Genomic DNA, 20,955 nt, shown 5'->3' with positions numbered 1-20,955 from the left:
GAAATACTGTTTAAAAATGTGCAGTGACAAGGTTAACAAGTGTTGTGACTATACATTCATTATATTGATAAAACTTTCTAAACATTTTGTTAAAACATACAGTTTTACATTAATTGCAATCCATTTCCTTGTCCCTAAACATTTATGATAACTACATCACTTCAAACATAATTTATGTAGAAATTATCCTGACTGATACCAATAAGCCAATAGTTATTTTCTTATTTTCTTTAATAATGGTGTTATGACCAATAGCTGACATATCAGAAAAAAATCTGTTATTTTGTCTAAAAATTAAAATACTAAAAACTAAAATCAATCTTTTTTATTTCAACATTCTAAGCATCACAATATTACAATGTACAGTATCAGATTAGAGATTTGCTAAAGATTACATTTAACAGTGTGATTAAATTATTAGTAAATTAAATAAGTGTTACATGACTGCAAAATAATCTAAACCTAATAACAAGGGAAATGAGCACATAAAATTAAATACAGATAGCAAGAAATAAATAAAATCTCTAATATCAGCCAATTACATCATGTGTCTTTAGAAATTATTGTCTGTGGCATGATCTACAGCGTCACAGGTGCTGTCCATTGTAGCTTGAATTTAGTAAAATAAATGTATAAGAGTAATAGACTGATAAAATATTTCAAGTTTGAATGGAATATTCAAGACACAAATACACACGCACAAACTCTTTCTATCTTTCATTCGCGCTGTAATATAGAGTCAGTCTCTTCTGCAGTGGGACACCACTTGATATGTCTATTCTACTGTCTGCCACAGCGTCGCTCTGCATCAGGGTCGGGGCTCTGACCTCAGCTTCCTGTCTCCCAAAGCCAGTCTTTATGTGACCACATAGGGTGACATCATGGTAGCCACCAGCAGTCGCTCACTGTTCATCTGCACTTTACACCCTGCAGCCAGCCACAGTGCTCAACAGAACCGGCTTTGTGTGTGTGTGTGAGAAACAGAGAGACAGAAATAAAGACAGTGTGTGTATGTGTGTCCTTATCACTATGAGTCCCATTCCAACTGTAGCAAGGCCAGAAGAACATCCACTCCTCCATCCCAAACCATTTCCTGTGTTTCAGACATCAGCCAGGCTCTGAGAGCACCAGTATATTTGCCGATGAAAGGAGTTGTGGGTCAACAGAGGTCATGGCTCACATTGTTCTGACTCTGGTTGTTCATAAGACCTCTTGATTCTTCACGTCCAAATGAATATGAATGAATGTGATCATATAATAGCATATTATGCAAGTGGAAAGCTTAACACGTCAAATGCGACTGGCTTTCATATGCTGATGACTCCTGTGAATGATGAAATGGGACGGATGTTATTAGGCACTTCACAGTTTTTCCAGGCCTTTCCATCTGTCATATTTTTTAAAAACGACAGATTTACTAATGACGGCTTTAAATTTCATATTTTATGTAATGTTGATAATCTGTGTATATAATGTTGATCTGTGTAAACATCATCACAAGCTCTGGGACACACAATTTAGCAAGCTTTAGAGGTGTTGACTGTAAAATATAATACAAATATAATAATATTAAGCAGTATATCCAGTAGTAGTTTTTTTTTTAGCCATGTTGATATATATAGTGACAAACAAGCAAACTGGATTTTTTTTTTAAGTGTATTTTAAATCACAATTTTAATCAGAAAAGCCCTACATAAAAGCCGTAGCTGTATGTCATATGTGTTGTGGACAGCCAAAGCCCAAAAGAATCTGTCATGAAACTAAAGGCTTTTATTTGGCTATTCAGAACAAATACACATAAACTGAACTTTACAGCAAAGACATGGAGGAATGTGGAGTATTCCCTGTGTGTGTCCACAGTGGCACCTTCTGCTTATTGTGGCAGTAAAGACACATAAACTTCCAAACAAACACAATCTCACCTCTGACCTGAAGCACATGTGACACAGCTCAGTTCACAGCACTACAGCGATACATTTAGAAATTGAGAGGCATTTCTTGCATCAGATAAAAACTCAGTGTCACAAACTATACGCTTATAGTTTGCAGATTTGTTTACCCAAATCAGGTAAAATAAATCTTGCTCTAAATATAATTTTTCATTTTGAGAAACATCTTAGGGTCTCAGGAAAGAGAAACTGGGAGAATTGAGAATTGAAATATTTCAAGTCAGCAGGAAATGGAAATCTATCTATTTTCTAAATGCATGTTATTGGTCTTATTGTGAATGATTCATCCATATATATATATATATATATATATATATATATATATATATAATTTTTTTATTACTGTATTTTTTTAATACAAATATATTTATTCCAATAAAATTATTGACTTCCTCAACCGTTTTATAAACTCTGCTTAATTTTTACAATCAAGCTCACATTCAGATCTGCCCAACCAATAAATCAACAACCGATGACTAGAACCAAATCTCCAGCATACATTATTTTCTCTTCTTGAGAGTCGATTTTACTCAGATATCAAAGAAATGGAACTACTTCCTTTACAATCTGACTTTAAAGGGATCTCATTTTTCCTTCTTATAGTAGCTAATGTAGAAAATAATAATAGAATTAACATCTGACACAGAAGCGACTGAAAACAAATATTTGTACAATTTTACAATGTAATTTGTTCTGTTTTATGGTTTTATAAAAATCCAGAATGACATCAGGAACATTCACAAAACTTATAAACAACAACGAAACCCAGTGACAGAAGTAGCGTGAACTGTGTCCAGAAATGCATGTGTTTTTCTATTCTTTGTAAATTAGGTCTGTCTGTGCATCTATAGGCCAAAGTTTTCCTTTTCTCCCCCTTTTTCCACAAGTCATTTAAACCACAGCAAATCCAGATCATGTCTGACTCTGATGCAGTGGACGTGACTCCATGGATTCTGGATTTGTAATGGGGAACAGCCTGAAGGCATCTGCTACTCACACACATACATTTCAACAGAAGATCAGCTCTCTTGCACAATGGTTAATATAACAGAGTTCACATTCTGATGTAGTGAAAAAGAAACATAAGTGAAAGTAATAAACAGTAACAAGTTAGGTTACAAACCCTACAAAAGAGGGTTTTAGTCAAGTTTGGCAACTACGACAATTTCCAGAACTATTACCACAGTAACAGCAGCAAAAGCTTGCCAAACGGTTAAAATACACTAATTAAATATCCCACTAATAGTTAGCAATACAGCTGTCATTTAGGCGTAGGCCTATTCAATGTAAATAAATCCCGTTTTCTACCTTTAAAACATTGTAGTTGAAGGTGCGAATGTTGGACGTTCTCTGAAAGGTGTAAATCACTTCGCATGCGCATTTGCGACCATCGGACATTTGATAAACGAATTGGAACCTTTGCATTTAAGCATTTACAGTTCTTAAGAAAAGAGAAATATTTCTGGTGTTTTGCTGTAGAAACATTGGAAAAAACTATTTAGCACATTTACACTTTTTGACTTTTATGTGATGTTGCACACAATAAATTCTGGTATGTTAATTAATAACCTAAAATTACTCAATTAAATTACTATATAATCATTGTGGCTTTTCAATAAAATAAAAAACAAACAACGGCTTTACGGAAAAACTGAAATACATCTTACTATCTATGCATGCAATCAATTCATGCATCTGTGATTGGTTACAATTAAAAATAAAATAAAATCCATGGTGATTTGAATACATTTTCAAAATAATTAACAAAACAGAAAATATTTGATGGATATGATTTATGATTTCCATACAAAGTTTTTACCATGTATTATATTTGTATACTCTAGCAGCATGGTGAGACTGATCTGAAACAGCACACCAAACTCCTCTCTGAATGATAAGTAAAACAAAGCAACATTCACACAGTTAACCCTGCAGATCAACCCCTAACCCAGATTTACATTCTCAAAGGTAAGAAAAATAAACCATGGTTTGTGAGTATTACAACTTCATAGCAGAGTCTGTCAATGTGTTTAACAATTTATTATTGGCCTGTGAAAGATCATGTTTGGCCAGCAAAGGGAAATGGCCTATGACCCTGAAGGCCATGTTTGGCCTTCCTCATGACTATGAGAACTCATGAGCAGTGCTGCAAAGCCTCATGGGATATGCTGTCAGTTCTGCCTATAGGCATGTTTCTTTCTCATGAACTTCAGCATTGGGTTACAGATGATGCTTCAAATCCACCTACAATGCATATGGAACATCAGAAGGGTTGCTTTGACATCAAATAGGGCATATTTTTATGATGACTGTTATTGTCGATTAAATGTGATCAATGATAGAGTCATATTTCATTTGAATGTCCAAGAAAATACAGTTTTGTCCTCAGTATATTTAAGCAGTGCAGTTATGGATTTGTTCAAATCCTGTTGTGAGCAAATAAATGTTCTTTGCTCAGCAGAAGGTAGTTCTCTATTAAGGAGGGGAGGTATTGACCTCGGAGTGACAGCTTTGGTCTTCGTCCTGAATGATTCTTGTTTACCCAGAATCCACTCTGTTTACCCAGAGGTCCTGCAGAGAGATGGGCATTCATCACATTCACCTGGGTTCGAAAACCAGCAGATGATTTGACGTATGTGTGTGTGTGTGTGTGTGTAAGAGAGAGACAGAAAGAACATTTCAAGAAATACTGTACCATCTATACTTAGCACCTTTATTTTTTTTAAAGCGTATATAATATAATGACTATTTGTGTAATAATTAAAAATTGACTAGGCTATTTTACCTAATATTTATATAGTGTTATGCACCGGTAGTAAAAATGTAAGTCTTTTACTTTGTGACGTTCATAATTGTAGCATTTGCTAAATCAATTAATTGAAGCAATTGTTTTTGTTTTTATACCAATAAAAGCATTCTTGTTCTTGTTAAATCATTATAATAAATAGCAACAGTGCATAACACATCATATTGTAAACAAAATGGAGAATTAACAATGCATGAAGCAAACTCACCTAGAATGCCTTGCCAACAGATCCTGTTCAATATCTTTATTCCTGTCACATTCCTGCTCATTTATATATTATTTCCAGTGCAATGAAACATGACAATTTAGCACTCTACGATTTAATAATTGTACTTAATTTTATAAAATTCTTAAAGTAAAATGTATAAATATGCATGTAAAATGTAAATGTCTATGACATTCTGCCTGAGCACATTTCAGTTCACCTCCAAGATGCATTACTGCTCTCAGTATAATGACTTAATTGCAGTGTATTAATGTAGTGTTTTTTTCCTTTCAAAATCTAGCTCACATCTTGTTGTGATGTGAACATACAGGTCTCTCTCTCGCTCTGTGTGTGTATGTGTATGTATGTGTGTGTTTTAAGGCTTTTATATAGAAACGTACAATTTGAGTGAGCTCAAAAGCACTGATGTCCAATTAGGCACTGAAGAACATTTAGAAGCCCTAATGTACACATCTGCAGGCACACGCACACACACATACACACATACAAACACACACGTGCTAATGTGTGCATTACCATTTTCCTGACATTGCCAGGCCATTAGTGGCTGGTTGACTGGCTAGTATAATAGACTAGGATACTAATTCAAAAGGCTCACACAAAAAAATAGGACAGTTTTCTTTTGAAGAACAGCAGCCGGCACGTACACAGACAACAGGTATTAGCTGACGAGTCTGAACATGTTTACTTCCTTGCTTTTAATTCCCCCTATTTCACCAGTCACGTTCTTTGGAAATGTGTCAGCCTTCCAACGGGTTCGATGACATTTCCTGGGCGCAGATCACTACAGTCTTCAGGCTTACTTTTCCAGTTTCGAGGAATTGTGGAAAAACACCCACAAATTCCATTGTGTACTGAAATGGGTGACAAAATCAATAACCATTAGACTACAACAGGGACTACCCCCTTCAATTTATAAATTAGGCCACACTTCCTTTCATGTTTAGCTTCCTTACTTCTTTTTATTTATTAAATGCTTCATAAACCAATTAATTCACTAAACAGAATTGTACTAAACAGACAAGCAGACTTGGACGTCGGTCTAAAGTGACATCAGTGTGTCATTGGAGGTTGTCGAAATGCTGTTTGGCTGATTGGGGTCTGTTGGTGTGTGGCACATCTCTTGTCTACTTCAGACTCTATTGTAATGTATATGACCACCAGAGACAGCCTACGTTTCCATTTTAGATGCTTAAAGTATGTCCAATTAGAACAAAATCTCCCAACCTGTGCTGAGAATTCGTGTTTACAAATTGGAAAAGGAGCAGATGTTTAAAAATTGGAAAAGGAGCAGATGTTGCACCCCAAATGTTTTTTTATCAAATCATATTGTGGTTAACCCACAGTGACAGTGGCAGTCATGTGCAGTAGTGAATTTAAGATGTATTTGAGAAGCAACTGGGAGCTTCTCAACAGTGTTTGCAGACATAGACAAGAGGTGATGATTGTGTCTCTGTGCGTCTGGGTTGACTGGTTGAATGGCTGCCCCCGCAGCTCACAGTCTGAAAGCACTGACATCTGGCCCCCTCACACACTTACACGTTTACTTCAATTAACAAGCTCCACACACACTTACATGTTGTAAAGGCTGTTACACATTCAAAGCTTGCTTTTGCACAACAGCTTTCAAACACAAACACCACCAGTGGATGGAGCTTCCATGCATGTGAGGAATCTTACAATACCAACATTTCACATTTCAGTCTTTACAACTAAATAAATATGGTGACAACTTAAGACTCTTTCAGAAACAAGTAGGCAAATACATCAAAAGCATGCAGTACAGTTGTATATAAAAGACACATAGTTTACCTTAGTACTTAAAGGAACACTCCACTTTTTTTGAAAATTAGCTCATTTTCCAACTCCTCTAGAGTTAAACAGTTGAGTTTTACCGTTTTTGAATCCATTCAGATTATCTCAGGGTCTGGTTGTAGCACTTTTAGCTTAGCTTAGCATAGATCGTTGAATCTGATTAGACCATCTTAGCATCATGCTCAAACATGACCAAAGAGTTTCGATATTTTTCCTATTTAAATCTTGACTGTTCTGTAGTTACATTGTGTACTAAGGCTGACGGAAAATGAAAAGTTGTGATTTTCTAGGCCGATATGGCTAAGAACTATATACTTCTCACATGGGTTCAGCAGGCGCAGTGATATTACGCAGCACCTGAAAATAGTGGGGACTGCGCCTTTCTATCAGCCCAGAAAATCACAACTTTTCATTTTCTGTCGGTCTTATTACATGGTGTAACTACAGAACAGTAAAGTTTTAAATAGGAAAAATATCAAAACTCTTTGGTCATTTTTGAGTGAGATGCTAACGGTCTAATCAGATTCAATGATCTATGCTAAGCTAAGCTAAAAGTGCTACCACCAGACCCGGAGATTGTCTGAATGGATTCAAAAACAGTAAAACTCAACTGTTTAATTCTAGGGGAGTTGGAAAATGAGCCTATTTTCAAAAAGGGTGGAGTTTTCCTTTTAGGGGTCAATTAAACCAGATGTGTTATAATTCAAGTAGGCAGCTAATCATTTATTTTAAACAGCTATGCAAGATTTACTTGCACCTTAGGGTTGTACCAATAGATCGTGTATTGACGATAGTCAGGGATATCGCCTGTGCCCTTTGCCTTTGATGATAGCAAGACGATTAATATGTTTAGGCTAGTATTATTATCTAATAAATATTAGGGCTCATTTGTCCCACCACATTTCCTTTTACTCTCTTTTTTTTTCACAGCGTTGTGCATTATAACTAATCACACGTGATTCTGTTAGTTTAGAATGTAATGGCCAGTCAGAGGCGTTCAGATTAGTCATTGCTGAAACACCGCTGACTGAATTCTGCTCTCTTGCGAATTCTCACATCATAAACAAACACACCATAAAGTGCAGATGTACTGTATGTGAATGTAAGTATAAGAGATAACGTCACTGATTATAATGGGAGTGTAACTTTTAAGTGCAAAAACTCGCGCTAGACTGAAGTCAGTGATGTTCTTTGATAATTAGTGATGTTCTTTTCTGTAGCTGTGAGGAAATGTAAGCATTATAATTAGTAACTTAGGTTTTTATTCAGTTGTGATCGTGTTAAATACAAAATCAGTCTTATTGAAATGTATTACATGATATCCATATGCTACTTAACTAAAAATATATAATGTGTAGTTAATAGATTCCACTAGGCTGCTTTTAGCCTTAGCCACTCTCTGGCTATCAAACAAAGTAAATAATAAAATAAATTGGTGTAAAATGGTGTATTGGCGATCTTACAGACTGACAATAGGACGATATAACTGTAGAGCATATTGCCCAACACTACTTTAAATTGCTACAAACCACAACAGCTGACTTAAAAGAAGATTTATATATATATATATACTTATATTTGCTCTAGTGCTTCTTGTGGCAATGAATATTATATAAACACTGCTGCTTTTTGCAAGCATAAACATGAAATACTCAAGTTGTCCTGGCTCTATTATTAGTCTTTTGTTTTTCTCTTGAATTTATTTGAATAATTTTGGACGTATTTTGAAGTCACATTGCCAAAATTCTCCCCAAGGAGTGAGACATAAGGCTCCTGGATATTTTTAAAACATCTGACAAGGCACACGTTGGCCGTTACGTATTCCCCTCTAAGCGCTAAGTGCAATCCCCCGTTTCCACTTGCACACCAACAACTCGGTCCATCTGTTCTGTGTAACTTCAATGGAAAAAGAAAAGGCCTTGAATATTAAGTGTTTTTTTTATAAGCATTGTAACTTAATACTATTTAAGGATAAGGCCTGATATTACTAGCGCAATAATTCACTTTTTCCACACGAAGGCCAAGATAAACAACATACTAGTGTAGAGTATTTCTCTCTCTGACAGTATGTCTGTTTGGCTGGTCTGAGGTCAGTACAGCAGGCCGTTATGCATTTGTAATTAATTCAAGATAGTTATTATCTTGATGAAATTAACTCTGACATCAGACGGTGAGAACGGTCTTCACAGTGTGTAGTGTTTTATTTTCTTTTATGACTATGTGGTCACAATTTGTGACTGCAAGACAAGTCCCTCCTGACAAGTGCAGTCTGCTCTGATTGGCCAACTGACCCAGTGCATTGTGATTGACTGAACATCGCAAGCACTCGTCGGAAATGTAACGCCCCTTTTCATAATCACAAGCTTCATCTTTCAAAATAAATGTAAAGACAGTTAATAATGCCCTTAGTTTTACCATCAGTTCAAGCCTGAAAGGGTAACAGAGTCACGTGACACAGAGTCAGTGATGAAGCTCGTATGTGTTTGCAGTAGACAAGCCACAGATGCATCTACTTTCAGAGTTGCTTTCTCCTAGATACACACAGCATCTCCCTGACACGGCTGCTTCAACACTAACTGCAGTTACTGAAACCACACGTTCTTTCTTTGCGTGAACATTTGGGCGGCATTACACAAATATTTCCAAATAGTGACGTAGACATGTGGGGTCATGTTTAAACGAGCCGTTTTACTGGGGCATGGCAGAGTCTTAAATTTTATAAAAAATATCTATTTGGATTTGAAACTTTAGTCTTTGCAACTTTACAGATCTTCTTTATGCACCAAGAGCTTGTAACACTCCAAAGAGAAAAGAAAAATTTAAATCGCATCACATGACCCCTATAATAAGTCTTAAGCAGACATAGCTACCGTATATGAGTTTACACAATTTGCTGTGTTGCAAGATGTATTAGTCTGAGGCACTCTAATACTTAATGAAGCTAAAGTCAATGTCCTCACCCTCTATCCAGCTGCTGCAAATTTTCCCCCATGCGGTCGTAAAGGGACACAAGCAGAGTTAAGCACACTGGCGGGCCACCTGAGATATCTAAAGAGCTTTCTGCTCAACTACATTTTCCCCTCCAGAGACGCCAAAAAGCAAGAACTTGTATTCCAAGGAACACCACGTTCCTGTCCAGTGCTGTAAGCTGCTAAAAATAATTTCAGCTGTTAATAACATTAACTGGTTTGAGGATGTATTTAGACAAGTACAGACACTGCACATTCAAAAAAAGTGCTTATAATATATATATATAATGCTTGCAATAATATACATGCCATTCATTTTAGTTGATAAAGATTTTGAATGCTTCCTGTAAAAACAGTAAGACTGTGAAATATTATTACAACTGAAAAGAACTGTTTTCTATTTGATTATATTTTAAGATGAATTTATTCCCATAACACAAAGTTATTACTCCAGTCTTCAGTGTCGCATAATGCTTTAGAAATCATTCTAATATGCTGATTTGTTGCTAAAAAATTATAATAATAAAAATAAATAAATCTTATTGTCAATTAATCATCAATTTAAGCACACTGTGCTGCTTAATATTTTTGACTATTTAATGTTAGAAAACAGAAATCATTTGTAACTTTAGAAATGTTTTTACTATCACTTTTGATCAGTTTAATGTGTCTTACTGTTCCCATAAGTGTGTTTGGGTGTAAAAACAGCTTGATAATGTACATTAAACACTTCTTAGTGATTAAAGACCCCTTCTCTTCACGTCTGGGCCATATTCACCCTGTGTGGGTTTATTTTGTGATAATGAAAGCCTGAGTGAACATTATCTCTTAAACTTTTTTTTTAGTTGCATGAATTTCCACTCATTCACTGAGATCAGTTCGGCTGCCACCAAAAGCAATGCAATGACCAAATATGAATTTTTAATGTTTTTTATTTTTTGTGCATTTTACACCGAATAACGGACAGAGCTTTTCTTAAAAAAAAAATCAGTCTCTCCTGGAGATACTATCCACTCATTCAGAGTTCATAATGACACAAATATAATCATATGTACCCAATAGTGTCATTACAGACAATGGGCATTCTGCTTCCAGATTTCATTAATGCTGTAAACTGGCAGAAATCTGTGTCCAGTTCATTCAGACCCGTGTGGGATTTATAGAAGAATGGCGTTTTGTGCTGTACGTCAACTTGGCAAGAAAATCGTTTGGGAGCCACAATTGATTTGCTCAGTTTTGTAACATCTGATGACTTTCTTCTCCCATCAGCACTCTGTGAAATCCCAGCTATTCTCTGTTTGACGTTTACCAAGAAGTCTTTAGCGAAACTGCGTCCAGAACTGTGCTTTTGTTCTGCTTGTTCCGGGCATTCTGGTAAGTCCATCCAGTTCTGAATGAGATCAGCAAAACTGTTGTCTCCCAGCACCAGCGGCTGTCGGTTACGTCCGCGTGTCAGTAGTGAATTAGTCCAGTCATCAGGGTCACTTGTGGTCTCAAACGATGTCCAGCTCTCTAGGCAAGCGTCAGAGGTGGACTTAGGACGCACTCGGTTGTTTGGAGGCTGGTTGGTGCGAAGACATGCGGACGAAGATACTCGGATGTTTTTGGTGCGCCGTAACACCACACCTTCATCCTGCCAGGAGGCTTCAGAGTATCCCGAATCAAACTCCAGACTCCGCTCGCTGCTCGGTGAGCTAACAGCCGACGGGCCGCCCGCAGAGTCCTCCTCTCCTAAAGAGCTAGACAGACAACAGGCAGAGTCGTAACTGCTCGCCTCACTGGCGTCGCTGATCCTCAACCGTGCTCGCCGTTCCCGTTGGGCTATCAGCTGCTTACAAGCACGTAACCTCACTGGAGGACGGACAGGGGGCGCCGCGCAGCTCCGCCGCAAATGCTTCAGATCCTGCAGGGATTGCATCATATAACGCATCTGTTCCCGCAGACAGTCACCTGATTCCTGCAGACACAACTGCAAAAAGACAGAAAGACAGGTAAGACTGGTGCGTGCAAAATCTCAGATTAAAAAACACACATTGGTACTACATTTGAAAAATGCAGATTTAAAAACAATTTTATGTTGAAAGTCTTCGTAATACATATATTTCAATAATAAAATAATAGAATTTGAAATAAAATAACATTAAAAATAAAATTGTACTAGATTGAAAAAAAAACATTATAAATTTAAATTATATTATTACACATCTCATAAAACTATTATATATAATGATTATATAAAAAAACAACATATATATATGTGTGTGTCATGTTTTTTTAATATATATGCTTAATAAATTTGAGAAATGCTATTTTTCTTGTTATACAGTATATATAAGCTTAATACATTTGATAAAAAAAATTTCTTGTTATACATATTAATATTACTTAATGTTAGGCAATAATTACAAAAAAATAAAAAGCATCTACACATACAATTTGAGTCACCCTCCCTTTGATTTAGTTTTCCTTAGATTGACTAATCGTGCTCCTTAGACAGGCTTGGACCTGCATGAGCTCTGTTAGAGAGGGCATGGCTCTATTTGTCTGGAGGAGCTGAAAAACCTCTCTATTCTAGATAGAGGGCAACCGAACAACCGATGAATGCACATCATGTGGACACACTCACGCCCTGCTATCAAAAGGATGGATGACTACTACCTTCACATTAAAATCAGTTAGAATAAACCTGTTACTAACCACACCTGAAACACTTCTTTTCAATAGAGTAATTACCACACCTTCTATCCGTGCTGTCAGATGCATGTACACAAACATTCACACAAATCATAATCAAAAAACGGAAGAGCAGTAGCTTACTTAATAGAGTCAAAAGCAATTTAAATACAAACTACATATTGCATTTAAGCGTAAAGCTGGTTCATAGACATTAAAATCTAGAAAAATCTGAATCAAATACTTGGTTACATCAAAGAAAACCAGGAAAATATGATCTCATGAGTCTAAGATTAACAGTCTCAAAGGGTTCACTACAGGCAACAAGCTAGTCTTAACTCAAAAACAATGCTACTGCCATGCTTGATATTTTCGTAGTTTGCAATTGAGAAATGAACCGAAAACCCCAAATGCATTTTAATTTATGATAACTCACCACAAACGAAAACAGCACAATAATACAAAGAGCCTAATACAGTTTCATTTGTCTAAATATCTTAATTAAAGTCTAATGCATGATTGTCTCAACACAAAAATATTCCACTTTTGGGAAACGTTTCTGCTGTTTTGACAGATAAAGAACTGGAATGTGTTTTTCTTTAAACATATTTGATGAAATCTGTATCTAAATAAACAATAATCACATGCTTGCAGCAATAGTAGCATACACACAGGGTTGAGCAACTGCCATCATTTCTATCCACAGATTAGCATGGGCTACAGATGTCATCCCATATGCTGAAATTTCAACAACGGACATTTCTTTACAGTAACTAATCCTTTCGGAACATAATGTAAAGTGATGTCCAATCAGTACAGTTTTACTGAGTAAACAATCTATGGTTATTAACAATACAAAGCCCTGATGAGTGTGGCAAGATGATGATTTGGAGGCATGCTTACCATGATCCTGGAATGATGACAGTCCAATCTAGTAATTTAGATACTCCTGAAATAGAAATAAATGTTTCATGAAACATGTCTTGCATAAGTAATATAAAACAATATGAATTAGTTGCTTTTTTGTATTTGAGTAAGACATGAGTAACTTTTATCAGATAAAAATCATGCATGAAGCATATCAAATGTAGAATCATGACTTGCACTTACATTTTTGTTGTGAGGGGGAAACCTTCAGTACAGTCAAGACTGTGCAGATGTGGCTCTTGTGACTCAAACTCCGGATCATAAGCCCCTCAAAGCTCATATGTGCGTCTGTGTCATTCCAGTATGCGCGTCTCAGGCAATCAGAGCGCAGCATCGCAGCGCCATCCAATCAAATCATCTTACCAGGAGCCAATCACAGCTTGACTGAAATCTGAGCGCTCATTTCCTCCCTCTCTCAAATTATGACTATATTGAAAACTACCAAAGTACCAGACGATATCTGTTTCAATATGATAATCACGTTTTTATCTATCTATCTATCTATCTATCTATCTATCTATCTATCTATCTATCTATCTATCTATCTATTATTTAAACACAAGTCAAGTCACTTTTATTTATATAGTGATTTATACAGTGCAGATTTTAAAAGTAGCTTCACATTAATAAAAAGGAAATCTTAATAATATAAGTATTTAAAGTATTATAAATAAATAGTAATGTAGTTTGATTTTCTACGTTCTTTTAATAGGGCTATGTTGATTGCCTCGCGAATGTAAACATACAGCAAGTTGAACGAGAAGAAGCAGAATTGGGAGGGAAAAAAAGATGTTTAAATCGCGGAAAGGTTGTGGGATTTATACGGATACGCTAAATAGTGATGCCAGAGACCGGTATGTGGACAAAATCGGCACTATTTACGGTTTGGATCCATATGAAATTCCCAACAAAGAGTGGAGTAACTTTACCAACGACGACTTACTGCCGCACTTTTGCATTACAGATATCCTCGGCTACCTTGTTTGTTTTGTTAGCGCCTAGCGTTACACTTCAGAATAGTTCCGAAGCTACAAGTCATTGGAGTCTCATGTGCAGTTCACAAATGAATGGGTTCAGGAGCTGCAGATCATAAAGCCGGCAAACAGTATATAGTAATACAGTAATCTGGACAAAGGTAAGCTGCGCTCTACCTAGCTGCTGGTTTAGTAACTGTTAGTGCTAACAACCATTCACACATGGGCTTTTAACTATGTGTTTCAAAAGTGTAGTTAGTAGCTGTCAATCCTCCCGTTTTTTCCGGGGTTCTCACGTATTTGAGCTCTTTTCCCGCTGTCTTCCCGTTTTAGTATTTTCCTGTAAAATATCCCGTTAGCCCCTCCATCGGACCTGTCAAGTCTCTGTGCTGTTGTCCTGCTACTACTCATTGCCCTTCCAGCGAACAGATGTTTTCAAAGCATCGTTTTGCTTACTTGAAAGCAACCTTAGCGTGATGTTGGGCTTTTTAAGATAGCTTGGTTGTTTTGAGAGCACGATTGCATAGTCACGTTAGACCTAGCTTCACAAATCGCTTAACGTTAGTTAATGCAACAGTTTTGTAGTACGGATTTCTGCTGTCAGCAGAGGGATAGCAACAGAAAGATGAATGTTGAAATTTCCCGTATTTTGGATGAGTAACCCGGGAAATTTCCCTTATTTTCAATGTTCAATGTTGATTTAAGCTATATAAATGAGTATTCAGATGTTATGGTCTCCGTGGTCGTGCCTCCAAGCAGGAAAGCGGAGGAAAGTTAATCCATTCTCATTTTATTTTCCCCATGGCGATTATATGTTGTGCTATTACACCCCACAATACAGCAACGGTTTACCATGGTTGAAATAGATTTTTAATTAATCAAATTAAGACACATGGATGAGAGGGAGTACGTCTAAACACTGCGCAGTAGTCCGAGTAGCAGTAAAGGAGGCCATCAACACGGCGGCCACGCCAATAATGACGTCACGACGCCCAAGCCTGCTGTTCTTGCATATTAGTGATAAAGGAGGAGAAACGAGCATCGAAGTGTAAAATGTTGAAGGGTGCACAATATAACAACCACAAGTAGCTAAATGGATGCCTTGATGTTCATTTGTCAATACTAGTAATATTGTGTGCTGAAAACTGAATTTATACACTTTAGCAGCATTGTTTGCATCATTAAAAGACCACATCAGCTAAAATCTATGAATGCATTTAGGTATTCGCGCAAATTTGCGTTTGATTGTTTTCCCCCCATCTTTATTTTAAGATTTAAAATACACCGCTGTTCCATATGCGAAATTAAATTAATTTATTTACCTGTTATCATCATGTTACTTGATAAAGTTCAACGTGTGACCATGTGAGATGTGGACAGTCAGTGATTCGCGGTGCGCAGCGCCCTCTGGCGGTCGGAGGAAACGCTGCCTCTATTTTCAGAATCAATTCATTGTATGATAAAAAGATGTAACAATGATTTATTCAAGAGCCAGAGCCACCGAACAACGCACAAATGTTTCAGAAATGAACTGAGCTCTGAAGAAAGACTATTTTCTTAACTAGTAAATTGAAATTTCCCACAAGGCCTGGGTTTGATGCTGTTTATTGTAATTAGAGTAAAATCCTCCCATTTTCGTGTCTCCATTCTTTATTTTTCTCCCATCCTAATCTGGGACACAGTAGATTAGATTAGAGTTGTGTGGAATATCAGGCTCACACAAAAACTTTACTGGACAATAACACTGATTCTTTTGTCATACAAAGCTGAAATGTGGTAATCCAATTTACATACACAGAATAGGAAAAAGTGTGAGCTGTTGACTATACATGCAATTCCACCCTTTGTGTTTAATGATGGCCACTTTACTTCACCCAGGCTGTTCAACATATTTGCCTGAAGCAATATACTTTACTGTACGAGGTTACATAGGTGGTAAGCACACATTCTGTCAGTAACTTGGGCATGTCTTCAAGATTAATTTCTTTATTTGCCTTCATCAAACAGAACCTTACACTAACCCAACAAATACTGCTTAGATTTATCTGTTAGTGTTCATGATGACAATAACCTACAAGTCTACAATCAATTTTCAAAGTTTGGCTTGACCAGATTGGCTCTTAAATAAACTACTTTAGTTTGTATTGCTTGTAATTCACACTTCCGTGCAATCAAAGCAGCGTAAAACAAATATTTTCCAGTCTCCAAGTTCACCTAAGAAATTAATTTCAACTTTACCAGCACTTTCTAAACTGAAATATATGGGCTACCAGTGTTTGTTGTGTCGTCTTCTTATCCCTGTCTAAGAATTCTCTTTATCCAGCAATAGATTTTTATCAGTATATCATCAGTTAAATATAAAATTTGGTAGTATTTGTATTTAATATTTACTGATGTATAGTGCAATATAAAAACATTTAAAGTAGTTTGATTTTTGGTGGTGGTAAAGGACAGAGCAGGATCGAACTGCAGTGGTCTGAAGGTCGTGAGGGTATTCCTTTGACTTCCTGTAAGTTTCTTTCAATGCATAAAAAGTGCATTAATTGCAATATCTATAAGACATTTCTAATGGACTACTGATTCAAATGTTTTAAGATAACAGTATCATACTTTTCTGACAGTTTTTCCATGCAGAATGTGTCTATCTTCGAGAACCAAGGGTCTGATGTTTCCGTGTACAGTATCTGTTCAAGCCAATCCAAACATTTCCTGCACCTAGATCTGTCTCCCTCTTGTGACTGAAATGCCAAACACATCTTAAGACACCTGTGACCGGCAGCACACGTTTTTTTCATTCTTTTGATTTTGCTATAATCTGGAATTGAAAACTGAGAGCTCATTAACCCAGATTGTCCACTTGGTCTGAGTCTTTAGTGCAGGGGTCACCAGACACAGTCCTGGAGGGCCAGTTAGATGCCCATCGTGGAACATCGTAGTTGTGGTGTAAGCAGTTGATGGAGACTGGTCCTTTAAATCCCTCCAGCTGCCCATCTCAGGCATCTCCGGATGAGACTCGGGTTTCACCATTGATCCAATCAGAGGTGAGATCATATGGATCATTCCAATTTAAATGCTCATGAATGGTCCATTATATTCGAAACAAACATAATTTTAAATGATTATTTCAATCGCCCACCACAATAATTACATTTTCAAGTTACATCATTCCGGTTTTCTCAGAACCCAGTAATAGAGATTTGGAGGAAAAGCAGGATTTTGACCAGGATGTGGACGGAATCAAACAACAGACTGGAGCTACTGAGGTCACTCTAAAAGTTCAGGTCAGGCATGTTATGCTACTAAATTAAGATAAGCATTTAGATAAAACTAACTTATTATTGCTTGAAGCTTTAAAGAGTAAACCACAAGTGGGGCCCAGATTTTACACCAGATATAAAGTTAATAATAAAATGTTCATAAAACTTTTTTTTTTTTTTAAATGTATTACACGTGTATTACAAATTGCTATTGTACTGAAGTAAACAAAGTCAACAACAATAAAAAAAAAATCTTAAAACATTTTTTAAATATTTTTGCATTTACTACAAAATTTTATAAAAGTAAAATGTCAAACATGAAAACTTTTTTAAATACAAAAATACATTGTACAAAATCAACAAAATGCCTAAAGATTTTTTGAAATCTATCAAAATGTGCATTGCACAGTTTAATTATTATACAAGTAAACAAAAATATCCTTAAAATGGCCTTTTTAATTTAGTAAAATTATGAACTTCATGAGCAAAATAATATGAACATTTAAAAACATGATATAGGCATTTACAATTTTGTAAATACGTAAACCACAGCAAAAGTTAAATACAAGAAATAGACACTGGCCTAAATAGTGTATTAGCCATAATGTCAAGTGACAGATTAAAAATATTAGATTGATTTGAAATGTTTATGCCTATTTATTTTGCTGCATAATTATATTACACTGCACTGTATTGTCACGACCCATCCGTTGAGATTCTCTTTCCAGAATGTGTCAAGATTGACGCTGAAGTGAACATGATTCTTTTCTTCTTTTGCTGCAGAATATGAATGATAACGCTCCAGTGTGTGACCCACTGTCAAATACATTCATCATCTTCTCCACCCTGGTGGCGGGAGATCCCATGACCACCCTCAGCTGCACAGACCCTGATAGAGACCACCTAACTGTCACCATCACCAATGATAACATCATCAGCTCTATTTTGACTCAAGCAGCAGAACTTCAGCTGTTATACAGCAATGTTCTCAAAAGTACTGTTGTGGTTGGTTTCCAAAACCTCTTCTCGCTTTCATCACCATTGTGCTGTGGACCTATCAAATATGAATGCTTAGCAATAACTGATACTCACTATCTCTTCTAGTACAGATGCATGTATCAGAGTTGATGTGTCTGTTCTCTCCAGACAAGGGCACCACAGGTATAACGGTGTTGAGTGAGTTCTGGGATTTTGTGTTCAGTATAACACACCGGTGTTGCCATACAAAATTTTTGTGTTTTCAAATTTTTTAGGGGCCATTTCCACAGAATGGATTTTTGAGTTTACATGAGACACTAAAAACATATATGTAGTGTACGTTTGCATTGAAAAGCAATGGAAAGAAGCACAGTGGAAGGCAAAAATGTGGTTATGTGTGAACAGTCCCTTAGGACAGGGGTCACCAGACTCAGACCTGGAGGGCCAGTGTCCTGCAGAGTTTAGCTCCAGCCCATTAAACACACCTGAAGCAGCTAATCAAGGTCTAGGTATATCTGAACCTTCCAGGCAGGTGCTCAGTTCTGCAGGAAATTCAAATGCATTGAGTTACATTACTTTAATAAAGTAACTGAAAAAGTTACACTACTTATTACATTTCAGATAGGGTATGTTGTAATCTGTAACCCATTACATAGATAAAAATGAGTTTGTCATGTTTTTGTTTCGGTGAAGAAACATCAAATAAAGCATCAGGTGAGAATGTCAAAGTGCGACATACAGTACTGCTAGGTCTGTTTATGAGATGGAAGATTATATAGTCTAGACTTAGTTGTAAAACTTTTAACCCTGTAAGCTCATTAAAGTATAATGTATCATTTCACAAAGAACTCACTAGATGGCGGTGTCAGTCTGTCCAAAAAAGAAAACCTCTTCAACTCTCCAAACCCTAATTTACTTCAGAACTGAAAGAATATTTCATTGTAGGGGTTTAATGGAAAAAGCTGAAGACCCAGGTTAGACGTTTACAAATAAATTGAATTATAATTTCGAGAAGCATTTGTTCTGAAGTGGTGATTGATTGAGCAGAGATGATTTTCTGATGTCTTTCAGCAGGACAGAGTTACTTGTTTAATCCAGCAACAGAGGAGCATCGTCAGCTGGAACCTCGTCTTCCTGCGATTTGATCTCAGAAAAGAAATTCATCTTGATGTTCTTAATTAATTAAGTTAGTTAATGTTCTTACAGACCTCTCCAGGTAATGGATATCCAAAATCAGCCAGAGTACAATACACTAAAATAAGAAAATGTTCAAGTTGATGCCCTTAAATCTGTATTTAATTACTGCGACTGGATATCAAATTAATTATTCAGTCACTGATGTGAACTTATTAACGTCCAAAAAAGTACACTTGAAATAAAAACCACAGCTGGCAGAGTTTTATCTAGTGAATGAACTTTTATTTAAATTAAACATTATATAGGACTTTGAAAAGAAGTTTAATCTTTACCAAAATAAAAGAAAAGAAACAAAAGCACTACCCTTTTTTATCACTTAGATCTCCATTATTATTACTATTTATTCTTACATGTGAAAATTCTGGAGAAGAAATGTTTACGTACAGTAGGACAACTTGGGGGAAAATAAAGTCCATTGTAAACGGAAGTCAAGGCACAAACAGAATGCTAGAAAGAGAAACGGGAAGATAGAAGAGAAGAGAAAGATGGTTAGAGACTGTTACTACATACTTTAAATATCAGTTACATTTTAGCAGTTCTTTCCCCATTTGTGAAGCTTTTTTTTGTGCTTTTTTTTTATTATTCTTTTTTTTTTGTACTTTTTAAAATGTAATCTTAAAAAGGAATGTTACGCTGATGTGAACTGATTACTTGTATTGATATATTTGCTATCTTCTATCATGCAAGACAACTCTCCGTTTTGCTATCAACAAGGACGTCATGTAAACATCGTAAAAAAAGCGCTTTCCTTTTTCAGTCCTATATCCAATGCCTGCTTGTTGTTAAAAAATTAGCATTACACAATTAAGTTTATTAAAATATGCACATCAGATTCTCTAGATTGAAATAAAAGCATCATATATAAAAAAAATTGGCTCTGCTATTTCTCAAAAAAAAAAAAAAAGAACAAAAGAAGAGAAAATAAACAACAAAAATGGACAAAGGATAATACGACAGTCGGTGATTTGTTGTCATAGCACAAGGAGTTAATAACACAGATTTTAAATGTCAAACACAATGCTGGGACAGGGAAGGGAGGGAGAACAGAGGCTAAGCTCGTTGGCAATCATTGAAATTGTGTCGGGCTCCGTCATGTGGAAGCAGGAGTCGTGGTTGGCCAGTGAAGATGCTCAGGATGTATTCCACCCCTACTTCCTCTGCTCATTTAAACTGTTCATGTAATC

At 36.2% G+C, this 20,955-nt stretch overlaps 2 protein-coding genes across 2 annotated transcripts in view; both read right to left on the bottom strand.

Annotated features, from left to right (window-relative positions):
• Positions 1-10,684: 10,684 nt before the first annotated feature.
• LOC132126580 (PAK4-inhibitor inka1-like) lies at positions 10,685-13,498 on the bottom strand. The gene is made up of 2 exons (XM_059537924.1): positions 13,342-13,498; positions 10,685-11,734 (listed from the first exon to the last, which is right to left on the bottom strand). The coding sequence occupies exons 1-2, from the start codon at positions 13,342-13,344 to the stop codon at positions 10,811-10,813; spliced, it is 927 nt and encodes a 308-aa protein (XP_059393907.1). The 5' UTR covers positions 13,345-13,498; the 3' UTR covers positions 10,685-10,810.
• A 6,473-nt stretch (positions 13,499-19,971) lies between these two features.
• Positions 19,972-20,955, bottom strand: part of LOC132126770 (guanine nucleotide-binding protein G(i) subunit alpha-2-like) — a 72,555-nt gene continuing 71,571 nt past the window's right edge. The window contains exon 9 of the mRNA XM_059538249.1: positions 19,972-20,954. The gene's annotated coding sequence lies outside the window, so the exon portion shown is untranslated. The remainder of the gene's footprint in view (position 20,955) is intronic.

Source organism: Carassius carassius, chromosome 44 (assembly GCF_963082965.1).
Source record: "Carassius carassius chromosome 44, fCarCar2.1, whole genome shotgun sequence".
NCBI lineage: Eukaryota > Metazoa > Chordata > Actinopteri > Cypriniformes > Cyprinidae > Carassius > Carassius carassius.
Note: the sequence above shows the minus strand (reverse complement) of the source record. Positions and strands in the feature narration are given on the sequence as shown.